The 19,865-nt window shown below is 38.3% G+C and overlaps 1 protein-coding gene across 2 annotated transcripts; it reads right to left on the bottom strand.

The window, feature by feature from the left end:
* Positions 1–1,579: 1,579 nt before the first annotated feature.
* On the bottom strand, positions 1,580–19,436 carry REST (RE1 silencing transcription factor). 2 transcript variants are annotated; one of them, XM_037829875.1, is made up of 4 exons: positions 19,246–19,436; positions 16,007–16,910; positions 10,511–10,594; positions 1,580–4,766 (listed from the first exon to the last, which is right to left on the bottom strand). In XM_037829875.1, the coding sequence occupies exons 2-4, from the start codon at positions 16,899–16,901 to the stop codon at positions 2,557–2,559; spliced, it is 3,189 nt and encodes a 1,062-aa protein (XP_037685803.1). In that variant the 5' UTR covers positions 16,902–16,910; positions 19,246–19,436; the 3' UTR covers positions 1,580–2,556. The 2 variants fall into 2 exon arrangements, with proteins under 2 accessions (XP_037685803.1, XP_037685804.1); XM_037829876.1 differs by lacking the exon at positions 19,246–19,436 and adding an exon at positions 18,452–18,776.
* Between the last annotated feature and the right edge of the window lie 429 nt (positions 19,437–19,865).

The following is a 19,865-nucleotide window of genomic DNA, read 5'->3' as shown; positions in this document are numbered from 1 at the left end:
TCAAATGGAAAATTCTAGCTTCAAATCTGTGGGAGGCAACTGAGAAAATTACAACTTCCATACAAATATCACATTTTTCAAATGGAAGAACTCCCAGCTGGATCAGAGAGTTCATATTACCAATATACTTTCAATGATAAAATTTTCATTAAGTACAAATACATGGCATTAAGATTCAGAACCTAATATAGGCCTGACAATCAAGTCCTTATGTTCTAGAAGAAAGGCCTCAAGTCCCACACAATTTCCAGTAACAATGTTTTTACAGATCAATATTAAGAGATTTCATTTCCTGAATATTTTTGCATTTAACATTCTAGTCTAAAAACTGGATTAGAAATTCGTCAAATTCTTCAGCATTCCCTAGCAATCACTTTTTAGAATTTTGCTGAAAACAATCCACAAAAACCTCTTCCCCAAAATGTGATTCACAATCGCCAATCTATGCATAAGATCAGTTTATATAGACCATAAAGGTAATTTGAGTAAAATGTACCCAGGAACATTAAAACTAGTTGTTACAAAGATTTAACCAGCTTTATAATTAACGTCTTAAAACATAAATATCTGCAGCTTGATCTTCTGTTGACAATGATTGTCGGAGCCTAGAACTCAGTATCATTTAATTTCCATTCATACACACAAAACACACCGTATCATACACCTTACTCCTTATGTCTTGAGAAACTTCTGTTCCCTTATATCTTTGGCCTCCCAATCAATTAAGTTCAAACATCTTTTAACTAAAACTTCACTTTCAGATGTTTTTCACCCATACTTCATCAATGTTTTTCCTAATCTTTCAAGTTGTACTGCCAAGATCTGAAACCTGCCTCAGAGAGATCACCAGATAAAAAGAAAAGAAATGAATATTAAAAGTGGTTATCCTAGAACAGGACATGAGAGGTTACAATTATTCAGGATTCCCTGTTGGGATCATACTTGATTTTACGTCAGTGAATGGCAAGAACTGCCAAAATCCTGATGAAGTCTTTTATGTTCTTTGGTGGCTGACCAAAGAACTTAAAAAAAAACTGAGGAGTACATACCCTTTATCATACAAAGTGCCCCTTAGGACACTAGAATAGTTGCAATTCATTTGAGGCCTCACCTGGAAAAGAAGGCTGTCACAGGAACAGCCAGGACACCCACTAATTTGTGAAGAACCCTGAGAAAGTGTGATTTTAAAAATCTGGACTGTGAAGTTTCACCAGCCTTTTTCACTGTACTCATAAGGAAACTGCGGCTGGTCTGCCAGCACTCATACTACCTCTCTCTCCTACCCTAGGCTTGCCATGTAATAGCTATGGCTTTGGAATTTCACAAGTGATATTCTGTATAACTTGAAGGAATAATCATATCTCCTAATTCTAGGTTTACAGTTTTCAAATATCACTTGCAGTTCTTTATTCAGTTGAGTAGCATATGGACACCAACCATCTATGAAAAAAGGTTTACCTCAAAGATATGATTTAGCGTTGTACAGTTAGGAAGTAGCTGTACCATAACAAGCAAAAATAATTATCAATGGTTGGTATTTCAGATAAAAGTCCATTAAAAAAAAAAAGTCCATTCAATATACAGCCTAGTGGTTTATTTATTGCAAAATCAAAATTCAGAGTTGCAAATTTACTACATCCATTCAAAATAAATAAATTATATGAAATACAGATTCTAGCATAGATATGTGAAAATCAAACCAATGGATTGAACCTGCATGTTTCATTTGCTCACAAACTTGCACATACTAATACTCTGCAAAAAAGACAATTGCAGCAAAGAAAAAGAAAACTGCCCTTTTGCAAACAAGCCTAAAAGCATCCCTCCAAGGAGGCCAAAACAACATGCATATATATGTATAAAGTGTTACTTTCAACAAAAATACTATTTCTAAGAAAAAAATTTAACTGCATAGGTTTAAAAAAAATGTGCAACATCTTAAGCCATTAAAGCACCAAAAAAAAAAACAGAAAAAAAACAAACCACCCAAATCTGTTTTTATGACTAACATACACAAATAAGTAATATTGATCACAACTCAGGAAGTAAATACCTGGACTAATAGACTGTCCATTGTTGGGAGAATTTTTCTTCTGTTTAAATGTCTCTTCTCATCTCTAAAAAAATTTAAAGTGCTAACTTTATATAAAGCAGGCAAAGTCTTCAAGTAATTTGCTATTAAGTATGCCAATTTTTATAGAGCTAGAAAAAGATCTAAGAATAAAGTGAAACGGGAAAACAAATAGTGAAAAAACTGACAAATTGTAGCTGGACAAAACAGACTATTATACCATCTTGGCTTTCGTATTTCAATTAATTGTATAAACTCACAAATTAAGTTTTCTGCTGGTTTAGTACACTAACTCTTTTAGTTTTGCTAACTTCTACCACAATCAAATGGTATACAAAAAGTTATAAGGAAAACAGTGCCAATGAAATATCAACATGACACTAATTAAAGCAATCTTAAAAATAAAAAGTTGTCTACTACTGTAAATTAATATAAAATGTAATAGATCTGACAAAGTAAGAACTGTGGCCTTGTCCAACACTAAATTACTCCTGCCCTTTAGCCGCTTTTTCAAGGAAATATACATTAACCAAATGGCGGTTGAGGTGTTTGCTATAATCTTTTTCCTTTCTAAAAGAACGATCACAAAATATACAAACAAAATCTCCCTCAGCCACTTTGACTCCGGAGGCTTCTTTTGCATTTTTTCTACTAGCTTCTTGTGGAACTGGCCGAGCCCCATTCAATCCAGAATCATCGCTACCCTCTGACATGTTGTCACTTAGATCACTTCCATCATGACTGTGGATACCTTCATCTTCATCAATTTCCTGAGGCTCATTCGCTGCTGTAGTAACAGAAGGTGATGCCAGAGTGGTTTTGGACACTGCTTCTCCTTCTACTGGTGGAAGAAGCAGTGGGGAAATTGGTTCTTCAACTGCTGAGTCTTCACCGGCAAGGTTCTCTGTTGTGTTCTGATCAGTGTCAGTTTTCATTTCACCAGGCATAGTGTCAGCCCGATGCTTACCATCCAAAATCTCATGCTCTGGCATGTTCTTCAAGTTCTGTTCAGAGGATGAAATACTGGTAGGTTCCTCAGTACTAGCATCAAGATCAGCTATACTGTTATCTGCCACTTCTGCTTTTTGAAGGACTTCTTTAATTCCTTCCCCTTCAGAGCATAATTTTTGGTCTTTTGATTCCTTTTCTTTTAAGTTTTCCTTTGGCAGTGGTGGTGATGATGGTAGGAGATCCTGTGCACACGTACTTTCCGTTAGAACCTGTCTATCTTTGTTAACAGGCACTAAGCCAACTTCAATAAGTACTTGCTCCTTCCGTGCCATTTCACTCTGCTTGCCAGACTTTTCCATTTTATTATCTTTCGGACGAGGAGACCTTCTGGGGATTGGCTCCATCTGAGGAGGAACAGACTCCATGGGAGGAGGCTCCAAATGAGCAGGTCCCAGGTGAGCAGACTCCACAGGAGGAGGCTCCACGGGAGCAGATCCTATCTGAGAAGACTCCACAGGAGGAGGTTCCACCTGAGCAGGTCCTAGCTGAGCAGACTCCATGGCAAGAGGATCCACTAGAGCAGATCCTTTCTTAACAGGCTCCCTGGGAGGAGGTTCCATCTGAGCAGACTCCATAGGAAGAGGATCCATTGGAGCAGATCCTTTCTTAACAGGCTCCCTGGGAGGAGGTTCCATCTGAGCAGACTCCACGGGAAGAGGATCCATTTGAGCAGATCCTTTCTTAACAGGCTCCCTGGGAGGAGGTTCCACCTGAGCAGAATCCATCAGAGTAGGCCCTTTCTTAACAGGCTCCCTGGGAGTAGGTTCCATCTGAGCAGACCGCACAGGGGGAGACTCCATTGGAACAGGCCCTTTCTGAGCAGACTCCAGGTGAAGCAGCTCCACCTGAACAGGTCCCTTCTGAACAGGCCCCTTCTGAGCAGGAACTATCTGAGGAGGCTTGCTGCTTTTCTTACTAGATTTATTTTTCAGAGTTTTCTTCTTTGTACTTCTTTTCATGCAGGTATTTTGCTTTTTATTCTCCTCCACTTTGCCGTCACCCTTTGGTAATTCCTGACAGTTTTTGGATCTGCTTTCTACTTTCTTTTTCTTTTTTGTCACAGGTTCTTCATTATGCACAGGATCATTAAAGGAATGGGCATCTGTTTCCATCTTCCTTTTGCTTTTCTTAGTTTTACAGGATTTATTTCCTGGATGCACATCCATCTCTTTAGGCTCGGCTGCAGATTTGCGAGTTCTGGTAGAAACTACTGAGGCATTACTACAAGGCTTTTTCTCTTTTGAAACATTATCTTTTTTCTCTACTTTTACAGGCTTCTCATTTTTCTTTCCAGCTGTATCTCCCTTTATTTTCGTCTGCTGTGTTTCTGTTTTGTCATTGGTAATATTATCAGGCAAGTCAGCCTCACGCTTTTTGGTTTTTTTAAGTTTCACTTTTGAAACATCCATTGTTTTATTAGGACAAGTAGGATGCTTAGATTTGAAATGATACTGCAGGTTACACTTTTTGGAAGCTGCATAGTCACAAACAGGGCAATTGAACTGCCGTGGGTTAACATGCAGCTCTACATGTTTTTTGAAGTTACTTCTATCTGCTGTTTTGTAGTCACAGTGTGGGCAGTTAAGAGGTTTAGGTCCATTGTGAACCTGTCTTGCATGGCGGGTTACTTCATGTTGATTAGAGGCCACATAACTGCACTGATCACATTTAAATGGCTTCTCACCTGAAGGTAAACAAGAGGTGTTAGAGAAGACATAGATTAAAACATGAATTCAAAATTTGTTAAAATATACTTAAAACACAACTTTATTGAAAAGACTGAATCATGCACCTCACATTTACCATATTTATTTGCATAATTTTCTCTATCACTTGATAAATACTCTAAAACCAAGAATAATTATCTCTGCTACTAGCTTCATAAAAGTTCCCAAAGTTAGGGCTCTCAAAGAACAGAGATTCAGCAAGAAGTAGACAACAATTACAGGCAAAGTTCGCTGGGCTGTGGATGTTAATCTTGGAGCAAGGGCGCTCAATATGAATTTTTAAAAATTAGTTTGATTAAAACAAACGTATAATGGAATAGAATTTGAAAAGTTCCCATATATTTTTAAGCTAAATCTTGAGACCACAAAGAAATCCTAGGTGGAAAAGTTTGAAAGCATAGCTTTAACCTCAGTGAACAAAAGTCCTGTTCTTTTTTAACCATTTCATCCATCACAGCAAGTAGCAATGTTTAACTCAGCAAACTTTCCCAAAGCCAGAGGTACCATTTAAACCCAAAAGATAGCCTTGAAGTTATTCATAAACTTTTTAGTTTTTTCCCCCTACATTCTCCTAAAATTTTTCTAGAAAATGGGCAAGGAAACTAGTTAAATGAGAAGGGGCAAACAAATAGATATGGTATGTAAAATAAGCAAACAAAATCATAATCACATACATACAAAACCAAAAAAACCACCCCACCCCACCCCCAAATTAAAGGCATTAAGAGTAACACATTCTACCTGAATACATACCCATCTAGTTCACACTCTAGTAATATTACCAAATGGTATCCATACCCCACTGGTCCAATGGAATGCATAGTAGAAAAATGGAAATTAACATTTATGAAAATTAATCTCACATTCTCCAATTCATAAAATCTTATTTAATTTTTTAATAAAGCAAAATAAGTCAGACATTAAGCAAAACCATGTAGACAGTAAGCTTTACATGATCAGAAAATGTCTGGTGATAACTTAAAATATTAAATCACAAGAAAATAATAAATAAACTTATCCAGGTGTGTCAGATTGGATATATAGAGTTCACTGAATAACTCTTTTCCATGTTAGTCCACTAATAAATTCATAAATAAGGTTTCTACAACACATCACATAACTCTATACTTGGCCCAATTTTGTCCTTTAAATGGAGACAACTGTTTGCTTCATGGAATGGGGAAAGAAAGATGGAATACTGGTTAAGAACTCAAATGCTAGATTAAGAATCTTGGGCAGCAAGTATGGGCTTTGCAACCTGCTTACTGTGAGGCCTTGGACAAGGAACTCATATAGTAAAAGTTTCTAGGGCTCCATAAAAGGACAAATATTGTATGATTCCCCTTTTAGAACTACCTAGAATATGCAAATACATAAACAGAAGAGACTGCAGGTTACAGAGGCAGATAAATTATTGCCTAATGGGTACAGTTCAGGGTGATGGAAAAGTTTTGGTAAAGGATGGTGGTGACGGTAGCACAATAATGTTAATGTACTTAATACCAATGATTATACTCATGAAAGTGGTTAAAATGGGAAATTGTGTGTTACCACAATAAAAATAAAGAAGTCTCTAGGACTCAATTTCCCCATCAAAGAGTTGTGAGCTGCATATAATCCAAGCTGTGCAAACAGCACTCAGCCTGGAATAGGTAATAAGCACTCAATGTTACCCGCAATTGATCACTTTTTGGTACCAAGAGGTAATTTAATTTAGCACAGTTTAATAAAAGGAAAGATGCAAATATTTATCCTGCCTTTCCTATACAAAACTTGCCTTCTGAGTAAACAAATGATACATTGTTCATCTCTGTGAAAATATCTGTGCTAATAGAAGAATGAGAATGAAGTATTACTATTTTGTAATCCCTAATGAATAAGATCTACACAGCAACACAGCAAGCATCAACTGAGGAACAAACCTCAGGGCAATGATGGGGTAAGAGAGAGAATATAGGAATTTTGTTTAAAATTTAATGTTAGTAAATTTATTGTTAGTAAATCATTTGTATTGTAATATGTATTCATCAACATTTTCTAAGTTATTACCACCTAGTTGAATATAAATCATTTTGCCCTTTCCCAACAATTTTTAACTTCCTTTCCCAATTTTAGTAACACTTATGATTTTCATCTTTATAAATGTGCCAGTTTTGTTTATTCATCCCAAGTTAATTTATAAATCTAAGGAAAACTCAAAAAAGGAAAGATTTTGACTAGCTTTACAAGTTCATATATATAATCCAAAAAGAGTAACAAAGGAAATTGTAAATTAAAATACAATGTATTACTACTGAAAACCAAATTCTGACAGTGAAACATGAAATAAATCTCAAAAACATTAGCTGAGGTAAAGAAATTAGACATAAGAATACACTCCATAAGTTCATTTATATGACATTTTAAAACAGGCAAAACTTTTTTGATAAGAGAAGTCAGAATATCAGCTATTGGGCGAATTAAGGAATACTGACAGGAAAAGGGCAAGAGGAAACTTTTCTGAGGTATCTGGGTGGTAATCACACAGGTTAAAGTATACATCAAGTTATTGGGCTGTATATTTACACACACACTTAATTATACCTCAACAAAATACTGTTTTAACATCTTTTAAATAAGCCCAGCTATTACATAATGCCTCCAAATAATCACCAAAATAGTTGGTGAAAATAAATTTATTGCTGAATAAAATTGTTTTCCCATCTTAAAAAAAAGAGTAATGAATGCGAATGGAGAAAGAATTTAAGTTGTCTCCTAGTTTTCTGTTAATACGCTTTAACAAACACCTTTTATACACATAATGAGAAAACAAGCAAAATAAACACCTCTGATAGCTGGACAGTATGATACATAAAGTATAATTAGATAAATGACTATGGGCACAAAAATATAATACAAACTGTATAGTGACATCTCCACGGAGGATAAGAAAGGAGAGCTGAGGGAGTCAGTGCCTATAACGTCTACCCAGGAAAGGATATCCTAATACTACTTAGGCAGACAAACCAATAATACAGAGAGCAACCAGAATAGGTAACTGAGTCTGCATTTTCACCAATCTTTAATTTCCTCTTTCACCAAACCAATATTCTGATTCCTAATTGACTTGAGAAGACCTACTCCCAAGGATAAAAGTGCTCCAAATTAACCCCAAGGATAAATGTGCTCCAAATTAATGATCAATGTGGTTTTGCCTCATAAACCAATCTATTAGTTTGGCCAAAATGTACATACCAACCCACCAGAGCCTAATCTCTTCCATAAACAAGACAGACTTGAGCACACACTTCACTTCCCTAAAATACATTCACATGAACAAGAAAACAAAATGCTCAGGGTGAACTGTGAAGTTTAGACACCAAACCACAGAGAAGCCAAAACAGTCATATCACGTGACCCTGTCTGAAAGACGGCCCAATCTGACCTGACTTAGCCTCATTTTATTGCAAATGTTATCAGCAACATCTACTAAAAGTATTAAAAGCATAAGATCTGCTAAAAATAATTCAACACACTCACACACAAAACAGACTAACCACTATTTTTTTGTTTGACTCACAAACTACAGACAGCCAATAAAAGACAATGGCTCTGCTCTCTCAATTCACTGTGGTTCCAATTTCAATATGCTATGTATGTAGCTTCTTTATTGAGCCATTTTCTGAGCCATCATGATTTTTTTAACACTGCTGAAAAACAAAAGGTGGGGGATGCTGAGGCTAAATCCTAGCTCTGTTTCTGAAAAATGACTATTAACCTTAGATAAAGTATTTATCCTCTCTGAGCCTGTGTAATCGTCTATAAACTGGGATTAAGTATCTTTGAAGTATTAAGATTAGAGATTAATAAATTTCAATTTTTCAGTACCTCTGGGTACTGGGTATTTCTGCAGTCAAGAGTAGCTACTATCCATTATTAACAGATTTTATAATAATTCCTGTACTGTAACACCAACTACTGAAAACCACCTCTAAAACAAAGAAAGCCAAATTCAAAAGACAACATTCAGCAAACCTACATAAAATTGTTTCAGGCACTGATTATCGACTGGGATAAACCACCACAGATAAACAATGACAAGACAAAGTATTATTAGTTCAATGAAAGGATATAAAATACATCATCATCTTAATTCAGTGACCCAGAATTACTAATAATGAGTCAAGCAGATGTTCTGTGACTTCAAATGAGAGGAATCATAGAACAGATACCAAAACTTTAAATTTATAGATAATCCAAGGGACAGAGGAAAAAGCTAAATATCATGAGAAAGAAAAAATCCAGAAAGTAGGACATTCTATAGGATAAATGGCCGTATTTCCTCAATGTCTATAAATGGAGGTACTTACAGGATTTAAACTTCATAGAATACTTATGAAGAATAAAATGAGTTAACTCATCTTAGGCTGTTAAGCATTCTATTAAAGGGCCACAGACTAGCTATCAAAAGGACGTACGTAACGCCTAATCCCAACCAAGTCTGAGATTGCATTCAAGTTATCTTCTGAAAATGAAGCCAGGAAGCACCCCAAGGTAATAAAAATCAGGTTTCTGGTAAATGGCCCAACTTAACAGCTTAGAAAATTTAGAAGGAATACGCAAAATCCATTAACACAACCAACACATGGGGTCAAGAAAAGCTAGCATACCATCCGCCCCTTCATAACTGGCTCAAATGAATCAGAATCTGTATTCATGAAATATTTTACACTTTCCCTCACACTAAGTGTTTGAAATCTAGTATGTATTTTTTATAGCTCAATTCACACTATCCACATTCTACATGCTCAATAGCCCCATGAGGTTAGTGGCTACCCAATTAGACGGCTACCCAATTACCCTAAGGTAACTGTGTTAAGAGAGATGGGTAAATAGCAAGATTTTAGCATCTTCCCCTGCAGACAGTGTGTGTGTGTATACATAAAATGAATCTGAAAGGAGAACACTCTGGTCAGAAATGGTAGTTCATCAAGAGACAATCATGACCAAAATGAAGTAAGACAAACTATGCTAAAATATTTAATGGGCGACAAACTATGCATGATCTGAATTATTTCAGTCATTGGAGCAGATACATCCACGACTCATTAGTCCTATATTTTAATCTATTATATAGGTTAACAAATTGCTATCCTAGGTTATATAACTTTGTTTTTTTAACTTTAGTTTTTGTAAATCAGTCCTCAAAAGCCGTGTCAACTCAAAACAGAACAAACTCAAATTTCAGGCCCCAAGAATCTAAGACAGAAATCCTGGATCCTAGAAGTCACACACTATAATACCCAATTAGTTATACTATATGAGAGGCCATTTTGAGGGACTATTGAGGTAGGATTGACAAAATAGATAAACCAGACTTCATCAATGACAGCAGTTCAACTTTTGTTGCAGTCACGGAACTCTGTGAAGAACTGATGGAAGGTAAGGATCCTCCTTTCCAAAAAAGAGCACACACACGTCTACATTGTTTTATAAGCTCCATCTATGTATTCCAACTTAGGAATCCCCATTTAAACACAGCTCCACACTAAAAGAACATTGATTTTTAGCTCTAATTACTATATTAGATTAGGCTTAATAAGTCATTTAAATATCTCCATTTTAAAAAATAAATTATAAATAAATGACTCAAGTCCAGGTCTAGAAACTTCCTTAAGTTAGTTTACTACAAAGAAGAGAAAAGTTCACATTTCTTACAAACCTGAGTGAGTACGCATATGTCTAGTTAGATGAGTCTTCTGAGAACTTGAATAAGGACAAAGTTCACATTTATATGGGCGTTCTCCTGCAAAAAATACAATGAATAGTGTTTAAATATAAATAAGACTTTCACTAGTAATATATGCAGTAATCAGCACGGAACATTTTTTAAAACATTTTTTCCTATTCCTGACAAAATGATCAATTTATCATGAATTTGAAATATAAAAGATTTAATTCAGAATTTATGTAACTACATTAATTCAGCTTTGCTGACAAAAAATACCATTGGCTTTGTGAATTCATACAGCCCTTTCTCATTTTCACAGCAAAGCTGCATGCTAATAACATTAGTATTATTTTAAGAACTGAGAAATTACCTTGGTGTTTTAAAAAAAAAAAAAAAAAAATCAAGGAATTTTTTTTCTAATTAAAATTATCCTTTGAGAAAAATCCATCCAAATTTTCTGGTGCTATGGCTAGGGGTTTATCCCCTTGTAAATGATTTTATAAAACCTAACCTTTTGAAATGGTTAGCTTAGAGCAACACTCTTGAGTGGGGGAATGGGAGGGTATTGTCGCTTCAAGCTAACAAATTCAAGTATAGATGTAACTACTACAAAATGGTCAGTCAGCAGTCTGTTAAAACATAAAATATACTCAAAAGCCACAGGGACTGAATCTCAAAGATGAGAGGCAAGTGATTTAGTACTAAAAACTAAAATTTCCTTTATGGATGTGATTTGTCAACCATAAAATGGTGCATAAAACTGGGGAGTTTTTCATTTAATCTTTCTTTGTAGGTCTTAGCCATTTTATACAATAAGGAACACATTGAACTTTTCAGAAATTCTTTCCAGCTACATGGTTCTCTTACTGTAATTTTAATAACTTTGTAGAATAACTAATAACTAATAAATAACTAATAAAGAAACACTACTGAATAAGCTGTGCGTCTTCCCGTCTTTCAGTTAGCACTGCTTTAATTTTCTTATCCTCAGGCTTGTGAACTTTCCAAATTTAGTAATATAAAATCCTCTAAATGTTGGGAAGTGGACATACAACGCCAGAAAGACATGTGCTGGAAAGTCAGACTGATTTTCGCAAGACAATCTTGACCTTAGGCAAACTGATTAAGACCTCAGTTTCCTCATCTATTAAAAAAAATAATAAATAACAGTACCTTCATTTCCTAAGAATTGTTGGGAATTTAAATGGTAATACATGCAAGGCATTTAAAACTATGTCTGGTACATAGTAAAGACCTTCAAAAATAACTATTATGTTCATTTAACAAGATACGGTAAAAGTTGTGTCTATAAAATGGGACAAGATAAAGAAAAGACTTAATGAAAGAAGAAAAAGAATGCTGACCATGAGTGAAAAAAATACCTATTCATTGAAGGTAGTTGTAAATTGGTAGACAGCTATAGATTAGTTCTTATTAGGTGGGAGCAACAGAATGCCTATGTTTGACCTGAATTTTAATATGGTTTAAAACGTTAATGATTTATTCTGTAAAGAATATACAAATGGCCAATAAGCACATAAAAGATGCTCAACATTCCCAATTAGGGAAATACAAATCAAAACCATAATGCAATGGCTTCACATCCACTAGGATGCCTATAAAAAAAGGCAGTTAAGTGCTGGCATTATATGGAAAAACTGGAAGTCTCATGTACTGCTGCTGCTGGTGGGAATGCAAAACTGTGCAGTCACTTTGGAAAAGTGTGACAGTTCTTCAAAAGATTATAACAGAGTTATCATATGACCCAGCAATTCCAACTGCTAGGTATATACGCAACAGAAATGAAAACTTATATCCACTCAGAAACTTGTACAAAAAGTGCCTATCAGTGAACCCTATTTTAAATGATGGACTATAGTTAATAATACAATTATAAAAATATTTTCATGGATTGAAACAAATGTATCACACTAACGCAAGGTGTTAATAATAGGGTGGTATAGAGGAATGCTGTATTTTATGTATTTTTCTATAAGCCTACAACTTCTCTAATAAAAAAAAGAAAACATGAATAAAAAGGGCATACCAGAATTACTCAAAATAGCCAAAATGTAGAAACAACCTGAATATTGTATCCCTACAATGGAATATTATTCAGCAATAAATGGAAAGCAAGTATTATACATACAACATGAATAAATCTTGACAACATGCTCAGTGAAAGATGTCAAAGGACCACATGACTCCATTTATATGAAATATCCACAATGGGCCAATCCATAGACAGAAAGTAGGTCTGTGGCTGCCTAGTGCTAGGCAGGGTTGGGGGGAAATGGGGAATGACAGTAAAAGAGTACATGTGTCTTAGGGGTGATGAGAATATTCTAAAAATTAACCGTGGTGACAACTGCACAACTCTGAATATACTAAAAGCCATTTAATTGTACACTTTAAATGACGGCTTGTATGGTATGTGAATTTTATCTCAGTAAAGAGGTTATTAAAAAAAGTTAACAGAAGAAAAATTAAATGCCATTATAGAGTAACATGAAAGGTTAATTAAGGACAACTTAAAATTCTTTCTAACAAGATAGATATGCAACAAAATAGGCCTGAATACTCTATAGAAAGCTTAGTAACGCAGTGATTTTTAATTCACATACAGGCAAAAATGTGATCTTTCTTAATAGGACTGGTGAACTGGTTAAATATCAAAACCACAAATTCTATTAAGTTTTTTGATTAAATAGTCTCAACAGCAATCCCTAGCCCCCACCCCATGATTATTACCTGTAGAAAAAGATATTCTGAACTTTGAGTCCAAGTTATATTTGACCTTGACCATCTCTTTGGGCTTTCAATCCTAAAGCTTCCCTGTCTACATATGGACTATTATCATTTATCCTGTTTCCTCAATGTAGTGTTCTGAACATTAGCACAGAAGAAAGCCCCTGATGGAACACCAAGTACTCAATAAGGAACAGAATAAAGCCATTAAATGAATCTGAAAACTAAACTACCTAACACTGCAAGGGGAAATGAGAATTCCAGCTGACTAGCATTTCTGATCACCACCCTTCAGCACTAGATGATTTTTTTCGTAAATACAAGTTCCAGAACTATGCATTTAACACCAGGTACTCTAAACTTACATAATCAAATTATCCCTCAATGTTTAAAAATTACACACACACACACAAATAAGGTAAAACCAGGAAAAAACTTTTAAAATAGCATTAAAGACTAAAGTTTAACACTAAAATGTGAAGTGAGATACAATCAATGTTAGCTATGTAAGCCAAACTTTATTTTGGAAATATCAACCTTAAGGCAGGGAACAGGTTAAGTAACTGGTAAAGTACATATAAAACAGCAATAGTCACCATGAGTGTAATCAGATGAAAATAAACCACTTTAACACACAAAAAAGAGAAAAAGGACTAAAGAAATGGCAAAAAGTGGAATTACTATTTTATAAAACCTCTATTAGTGATACAACAATCTACAATTTTTCCCATTTTCAGCATTTTCCATTTTTCCTTCTATGGTTACATTGTTCAGTAACTCAACAGGGGAGTTTCTCAAAATATGACTGACAAAACAATCAAAATAGGTTAAGACAAAGACACTGGGGTGCTGTAAAAATCAATTATTTTGATTTGGGTAGTAATTATATGAATACATATAAACATTTGTAAAAATTCATCAAGATGTAAAAAAAAGGTAGAGCATTTCAACATATGTTAAATAATGCTCTACATTATTGACATTTCTAAAATAATTAGGCATCAAGGTTTTTGGAGAAATCGTAAATGAATATTAAGTATGAATTTTTTCATATGGATGAAACATAAATGGTATGTGGATGACATGAGACATGACTCCCAGGGGTACAGGTCTCCCTAGCAACATGGGATGGGACTCCCAGGGATGAGAGGGATGAGCCTCAACCCAGTACCGTAGAACTAAGAAAGCCTTCTGGATCAAAAGAGGGAAGAGAAATTAATCAAAATAAAGTTTCAGTGGCTGAGGGATTTCAAATGGAGTAGAGGTCATTCTGCAGGTTACTTTTATGTATTGTCTAGATACCCCTTTTTAGTTTTTAGTTTATTAGAATAGTTCGAAGGAAATAACCTGAAATTTTTGAACTGCAATCCAGTATCCTTGATTCTTAAAGACGACAGTATAAATTTATAGCTTGTAAGATGTGACTGTGTGGTTGTGAAAACTTTATGGCTCACATTCCCTTTATCCAGTGTAGAGACAGATGAGTAGAAAACTGGGGACAAAAAGTAAATGAATACTAAGCAGGGAGGAGGGGTATGTATAGGATGTTTTGGGTGTTCTTTTTTACTTTTATTTCTACTCTTATTTTTATTTTTTAGAGTAATCAAAGTGTTCAAAAATTGTGATGAATGCACAACTATATGATGACACTGTGAACAACTGTTGTACACTTGGGATGATTGTATGGCATGTGAATATATTTCAATAAAATTGCAGTAAAAAAATATTGTGGATGAAGTTAGTCTAACAGTTTCTCTAATTCAAACTTAAAAAATGATTAATGAGATACATTCACAAGTAACTATGCAATGCATTTTTCTAACGTTTAAACTTTTTATTTTTGAAATCAAATGGTTTTAAAGCATGGAGACAATCACAGGTTACAACAAATCCCAAAGGGACTCTGCAAATTCTTTTATTGGAATAGATTTTAAAAGTGAAATATTACTTTAAATACAGAAGGCATCTGCTGGGGCTTAAGAAATCTTGTTATAGAGATGTTTCTTGCAATAGAATTTCCCCTGCAAGAGTTTTATTATCTACCATGTAAAGCACAAGGTATCACACTTGCATACGAGGTCCAGTCCTACAAAACGCCCAACTCCTGCAAAGGAGACCTGATTACCAACAGCATCCCTCAGTCCCTTTTCACTTATGATCCAGAGTACAGTACACTAGATTACTCTTACTCATTTGTTTAGACAGGACTCAAAGGTCCCAATTCTGAGCAGGAAAATGTAAAATAAATGTGAAAATTAATTACCAGTAGTAACAAACATTATTTTGAAAAATGAGACCACCCTTATTAACACATATGCGAGAAACATTTCACAACTGAGTAATAAAAGGGTGTTGGGGAAGAAATGGAGAGTGGCTGCTAATGGATACAGATTCCTTTTGGGGGTGATGAAAATGTCCTAAAATTGACTGCGATGACTGTTGCGCAACTGTGAATATACTAAAAAACAATGACTTGTACACTTTAAATGGGTGAATTGTAATGCTATGTAAAGTATCTCTCAGTTACTTTTAAAAATTGAGTAACTAAAACAGTTACCCAAAAAGTACCAACATGCCAAATGTGACCAAATAGTACGTGTTGAGTACAGGTGATGGATAATGTTGGTTCACTGCGGTATTCTCTCTACGTCTGAGACTGTTCAAAATTTTTCATATTTTTAAAACGTTTCACTTTTTTGATAGGGTTGAACTCCATAAGGACTACAAAGATCCTCTTACCTGTGTGAGTACGAACGTGCTGAACATAATTGTTTTTTCTGTCTGAAAAATAGTTGCATTTTCCACATGTGTACACTTTCCTAGGAAAATGGTTTCTCAAGTGTTTCCTCCAGTGATACTCGCTTACTGTGGTGTACGTGCAAATAATGCACTTGTAGACTCGCTCATTATCCCCAGCTCTGGTGTGATGTTTCAGATGTGCAGTATAGTGATCATATCGGTTGGTATTGTAACCACATCGGTCGCAGCGAATGGGACCTTTGGAGAAATCTCCCTCTTCTGCAGTGGAAGAACCAGATTCCCTGGCTTTTGCTTGCTTCTCTGCACTTTCTTCAACAAAAAATTTCTTGGCACTGTGAACTCTAATATGATGCACAAATTGTTCTTCAGATTCTGCTTCATACTGGCATGGCTTACAGCGAAAGGGTTTTGTCTTCAAGTTCTTGGATTTGTCCTCTGCTCCAGGTGTTTCAGTAGGAAGATCTTTATTTGAGTTATAAATTTCTGGGGCAGCAGATACCTCAAATACAGGCTGTGGTTCTACAACACTGAGTTCCAAACTTCCAAGTTCCATGTTTTCCATTCCATTAGGTTCACCTTTTATTTCGGGAGACTCTTCAAGTCCTTCTCCATCGCTATCTGAAAAGTTGTTATCCCCAACAGGCATCAGTTCTGCCATCTGTCTTTCTTCACCAACTAGGTAATCACAGCAATTGCCATTTACTTCCCCAGTCAAGGCCACATTTGCCAACATGATAAGTTGAGGGGCAGCCAGTTCGGCTTTGGAGAGGTCATGCAAGTCATACACGTCGTTTGGCAAGGCCATGCCAATGTTTGCACTGCCAGTGAACAGTCCTCCTCCTCCAGAGGACTGTCCCATTACCTGGGTGGCCATATCTGTATTCTGGAAAAAACAAAACAAAACAAAACAAAACACAAGAGCACCAGATTAAACGCAGCTTCACTGGCTTGAAACCAAATCATCAAGGTAATTCTTCATAACCAAAAAAAACATACCTTTTCCAATGTAATCTTTAAAACTCAATGAGCCTCTCCCTAAATACTAAATACAACCCTTTAAAATATTTCGTAATTCCCAGTTCTTTACTGTAGCCAACAAAAAATTGTTACCCCTAAAAAAGGTTTTTAATCAATTGTATTGGTAATTCAATCAACTAGGTCTTTCACATGATTAAATTCATATTTGATTGGCATGTCTTCCCTTAAGCATTTAATTTTGGCAGAAAAAAATAACCTTCACTTATTAGACTTATTTTTAAAATGCAAGACATGAATAGTAAACTGCTGTGCTCCTATTCTCTGTCCACAGTTCATTGGTCTGGATCAGAAAGCCAAGATATCCAAGCTATACTGTGCATTTACCAGGTACACAAACACATGTGGAAAGTAGAAGCCGGTAATAATTGGTCAGCTTAATTGAATTTCGTATGAATTCAACTAACTCCCAAAGGATAAACTATTGTGAAAAAGTACCACTTACTTTATCTTAATTTTTCAACGATTCTACTGGCTTAAAGGGGAAAAAAAGCATGGGCCCTTTTCCCTGTGAAAAAGCTTGGCTTATTTGAAACTTCACAAATGAAATTTTAAAATTAACCTTCTAAGCCCCCTAATAACGAAATGTACACCTCACTTCGACAATCAACAACTTTTTTCGCATTGTGCTCAACTTGGCCTACTTGTCTGGTGGAAGCCATTACAAGATCACCTCTTGAAAACATGTTGGCTTTTTAAATGGTCTTGACTACTTCCTTTCAAATTTAAGAGGTGCTATTCTCAAACCAAGCGTTCTCTTACAAATTAAAAAAAAAAAAGCAAAGTGACAGCACTAAAAAATAAAGTTTAACTCAAAATGCAAAAAGTAATCCGCTTCACCCAAGTTTATGAACACAAACCGATTTGGTGATATGTGCCACAAAAAGTTGGAATCAAAATTCCAACACAGAAAACAAATTGACAGCAAAAGCGTTCCCAAGGCTTAACAGCCCAGACTACTCGGTATTTATCCAAACATCGACATTCCTAATTTCCCTTAAATCTCTACCACCACCCTCACCCCCCTTAAAGAAATTTTAACATTTCTCTCTGGAAAGCCCAATGTGTTGCACGAATTCCTATGTGCTGCTGCCACCAGCGCCTGCCTCGGCGGCGGCATTCCTAACTGAAATAGGCATTCGGCCATTTTCTCAAAATACCAAACACAAAGCAGCTCTTTGCAAACTCGAGAGCTCTCGCTTCCTCTCTGCTCGGCCCGCTCGCTGCACACATCCACACACCAACTCGCGGGAGCTGCCCCAGCACGCGCCCTGAGTCTTTTCCTGCGTCCCCCCTGCACTTAAATGGGGACAACAAACTCGGAGCGCCGTTGGACCCGACCAAGTCTTTCCCAGGTCCGGGCCCGAGTCTAGGAAGAAGTAAAGTTACCGGAACGCTGACGTCCCGACTCGTCTGATCGCCTTCGAACTCGCCCTCCGCGGAGGACCGGTGGGACTCCGCGGGCGCCCTCCGGAGGCGTCGGGCCCGGAGCGCCGGAGAGGGCCCCCCACGCGCGCCGACCGCCGCCCGCGCGCCCCGGAAGTTTGCGAACTTCACTCCCCTACGTATCTGGAGAGACGCGCACCCCGGCCCCGCCAGGTCGGGCGGCGGGGCGGCCAGGCGTGGAGGGCCGAGGCGGCTCCAGTGCAGGAATCGCTGTCCAGCGCCATTGGCGGAACCGCCCGGGCCCCGGGGCTGACTCAACCCGCCCGACCACACTCAAAGGCGCCTTCCGGCAAAAGAGAGAGGCCGGGGGGAGGGGGGACGCGAGGACCTCGGGCCGGCAGGGCGACCTGGGAACGGGAGAACGACGAGGAGGTTTCAGGACTAGAGAACAGAGCAGCTCCACTCCTTGGTCTCAGAACCAAACTCGAAGGAGTTCCGTGCCCGCGGGAAGGGAGGGGCTCCGCCCAGCCTGGGGAGGGGGTCCCGGCGACGCGCCGCGCTGCACGGACGCCCCCCGCCCTGCCCCCCGAGCCATGGCGGTGTAACTCGATCCCACTGAGCCACCCGCCCCCGCCCGCGCGGCCACCGCCGCCGGAGCCACAGTATCTGCAAATCAGCCCTGGACAGCGCCTCGCTCTCCGCGTCCTTCCACGCCCTCCCCCTCCGGCCGCCCCGCCGCAGCCTCCCGACCGGCCCTCCCCCACCCGGCCGAGCCTCCACCCCCGCGCCGCGCTTACCGGCTTTTCTCCGCGAGGAGGGGCTGGCGACCCGTACTCGCAGCTCCTTCCTCAAGACTACTTTTCTTTGTTGCTGGAGTTTCGGGGGAGGGGAGGGAGAGGGTGGAAAAGTTGGGCGCTGCAGTCGTCGAGGCTCGCGAAGGCCCAGGAGTGGAGGTGCAGAAGGTGCTCAAGCCCCTGTCCCTCGCCCCGCCGTCCTGGCCACCGCCGGGGTCTGGGGCCGGGAGCCTCGGCGGCGCTTGCTCTGTTGCTGCGCCGCGAGCTCGCAGGAGCGGCACATTCCACCACAGGAGGCTGCGCCGCTCACCCGGCCTGCGCCGCCGCCGCCGCCCGCCGGACACGCCCCCGCCGCCGCCCGCGCGCGCCCGTCGGACACGCCCCCTCCGCAGCTCGCGCGCGTAGCCGCTCGGGGCGCCCCGCCCCAGGGCGAGCTGGGGGTGCAGAGCGCAGTTCTCAAAGCTGGTGACGCGCCTGGGGGTTGGGGGGCGCCCGCACCTAATCTGCCAGGTCCGGTCACGCTTACCCTTAGGTCAGAGAAGAGGTGGGCCCTGCTCTTTGTTTGTTTCTTTTATATACAAACAACAGAAATGTTACTCCCAGCCTAGGCGTGCATGCATGAG

This window comes from Choloepus didactylus, chromosome 3, assembly GCF_015220235.1.
Source record: "Choloepus didactylus isolate mChoDid1 chromosome 3, mChoDid1.pri, whole genome shotgun sequence".
Taxonomy (NCBI): Eukaryota; Metazoa; Chordata; class Mammalia; order Pilosa; family Megalonychidae; genus Choloepus; species Choloepus didactylus.
Note: the sequence above shows the minus strand (reverse complement) of the source record. Positions and strands in the feature narration are given on the sequence as shown.

Bases quoted from the DNA above. Each gene is read 5' to 3' on its own strand.
- REST (XM_037829875.1), bottom strand. From the start codon at position 16,901: ATGGCCACCCAGGTAATGGGACAGTCCTCTGGAGGAGGAGGACTGTTC. The intron at 10,595-16,006 runs GTAAGAGGATCT...TATTTTTTGCAG, and splicing joins GCACGTTCGTACTCACACAG to GAGAACGCCCATATAAATGT. The intron at 4,767-10,510 runs GTTTGTAAGAAA...GTTTACCTTCAG, and splicing joins ACATATGCGTACTCACTCAG to GTGAGAAGCCATTTAAATGT.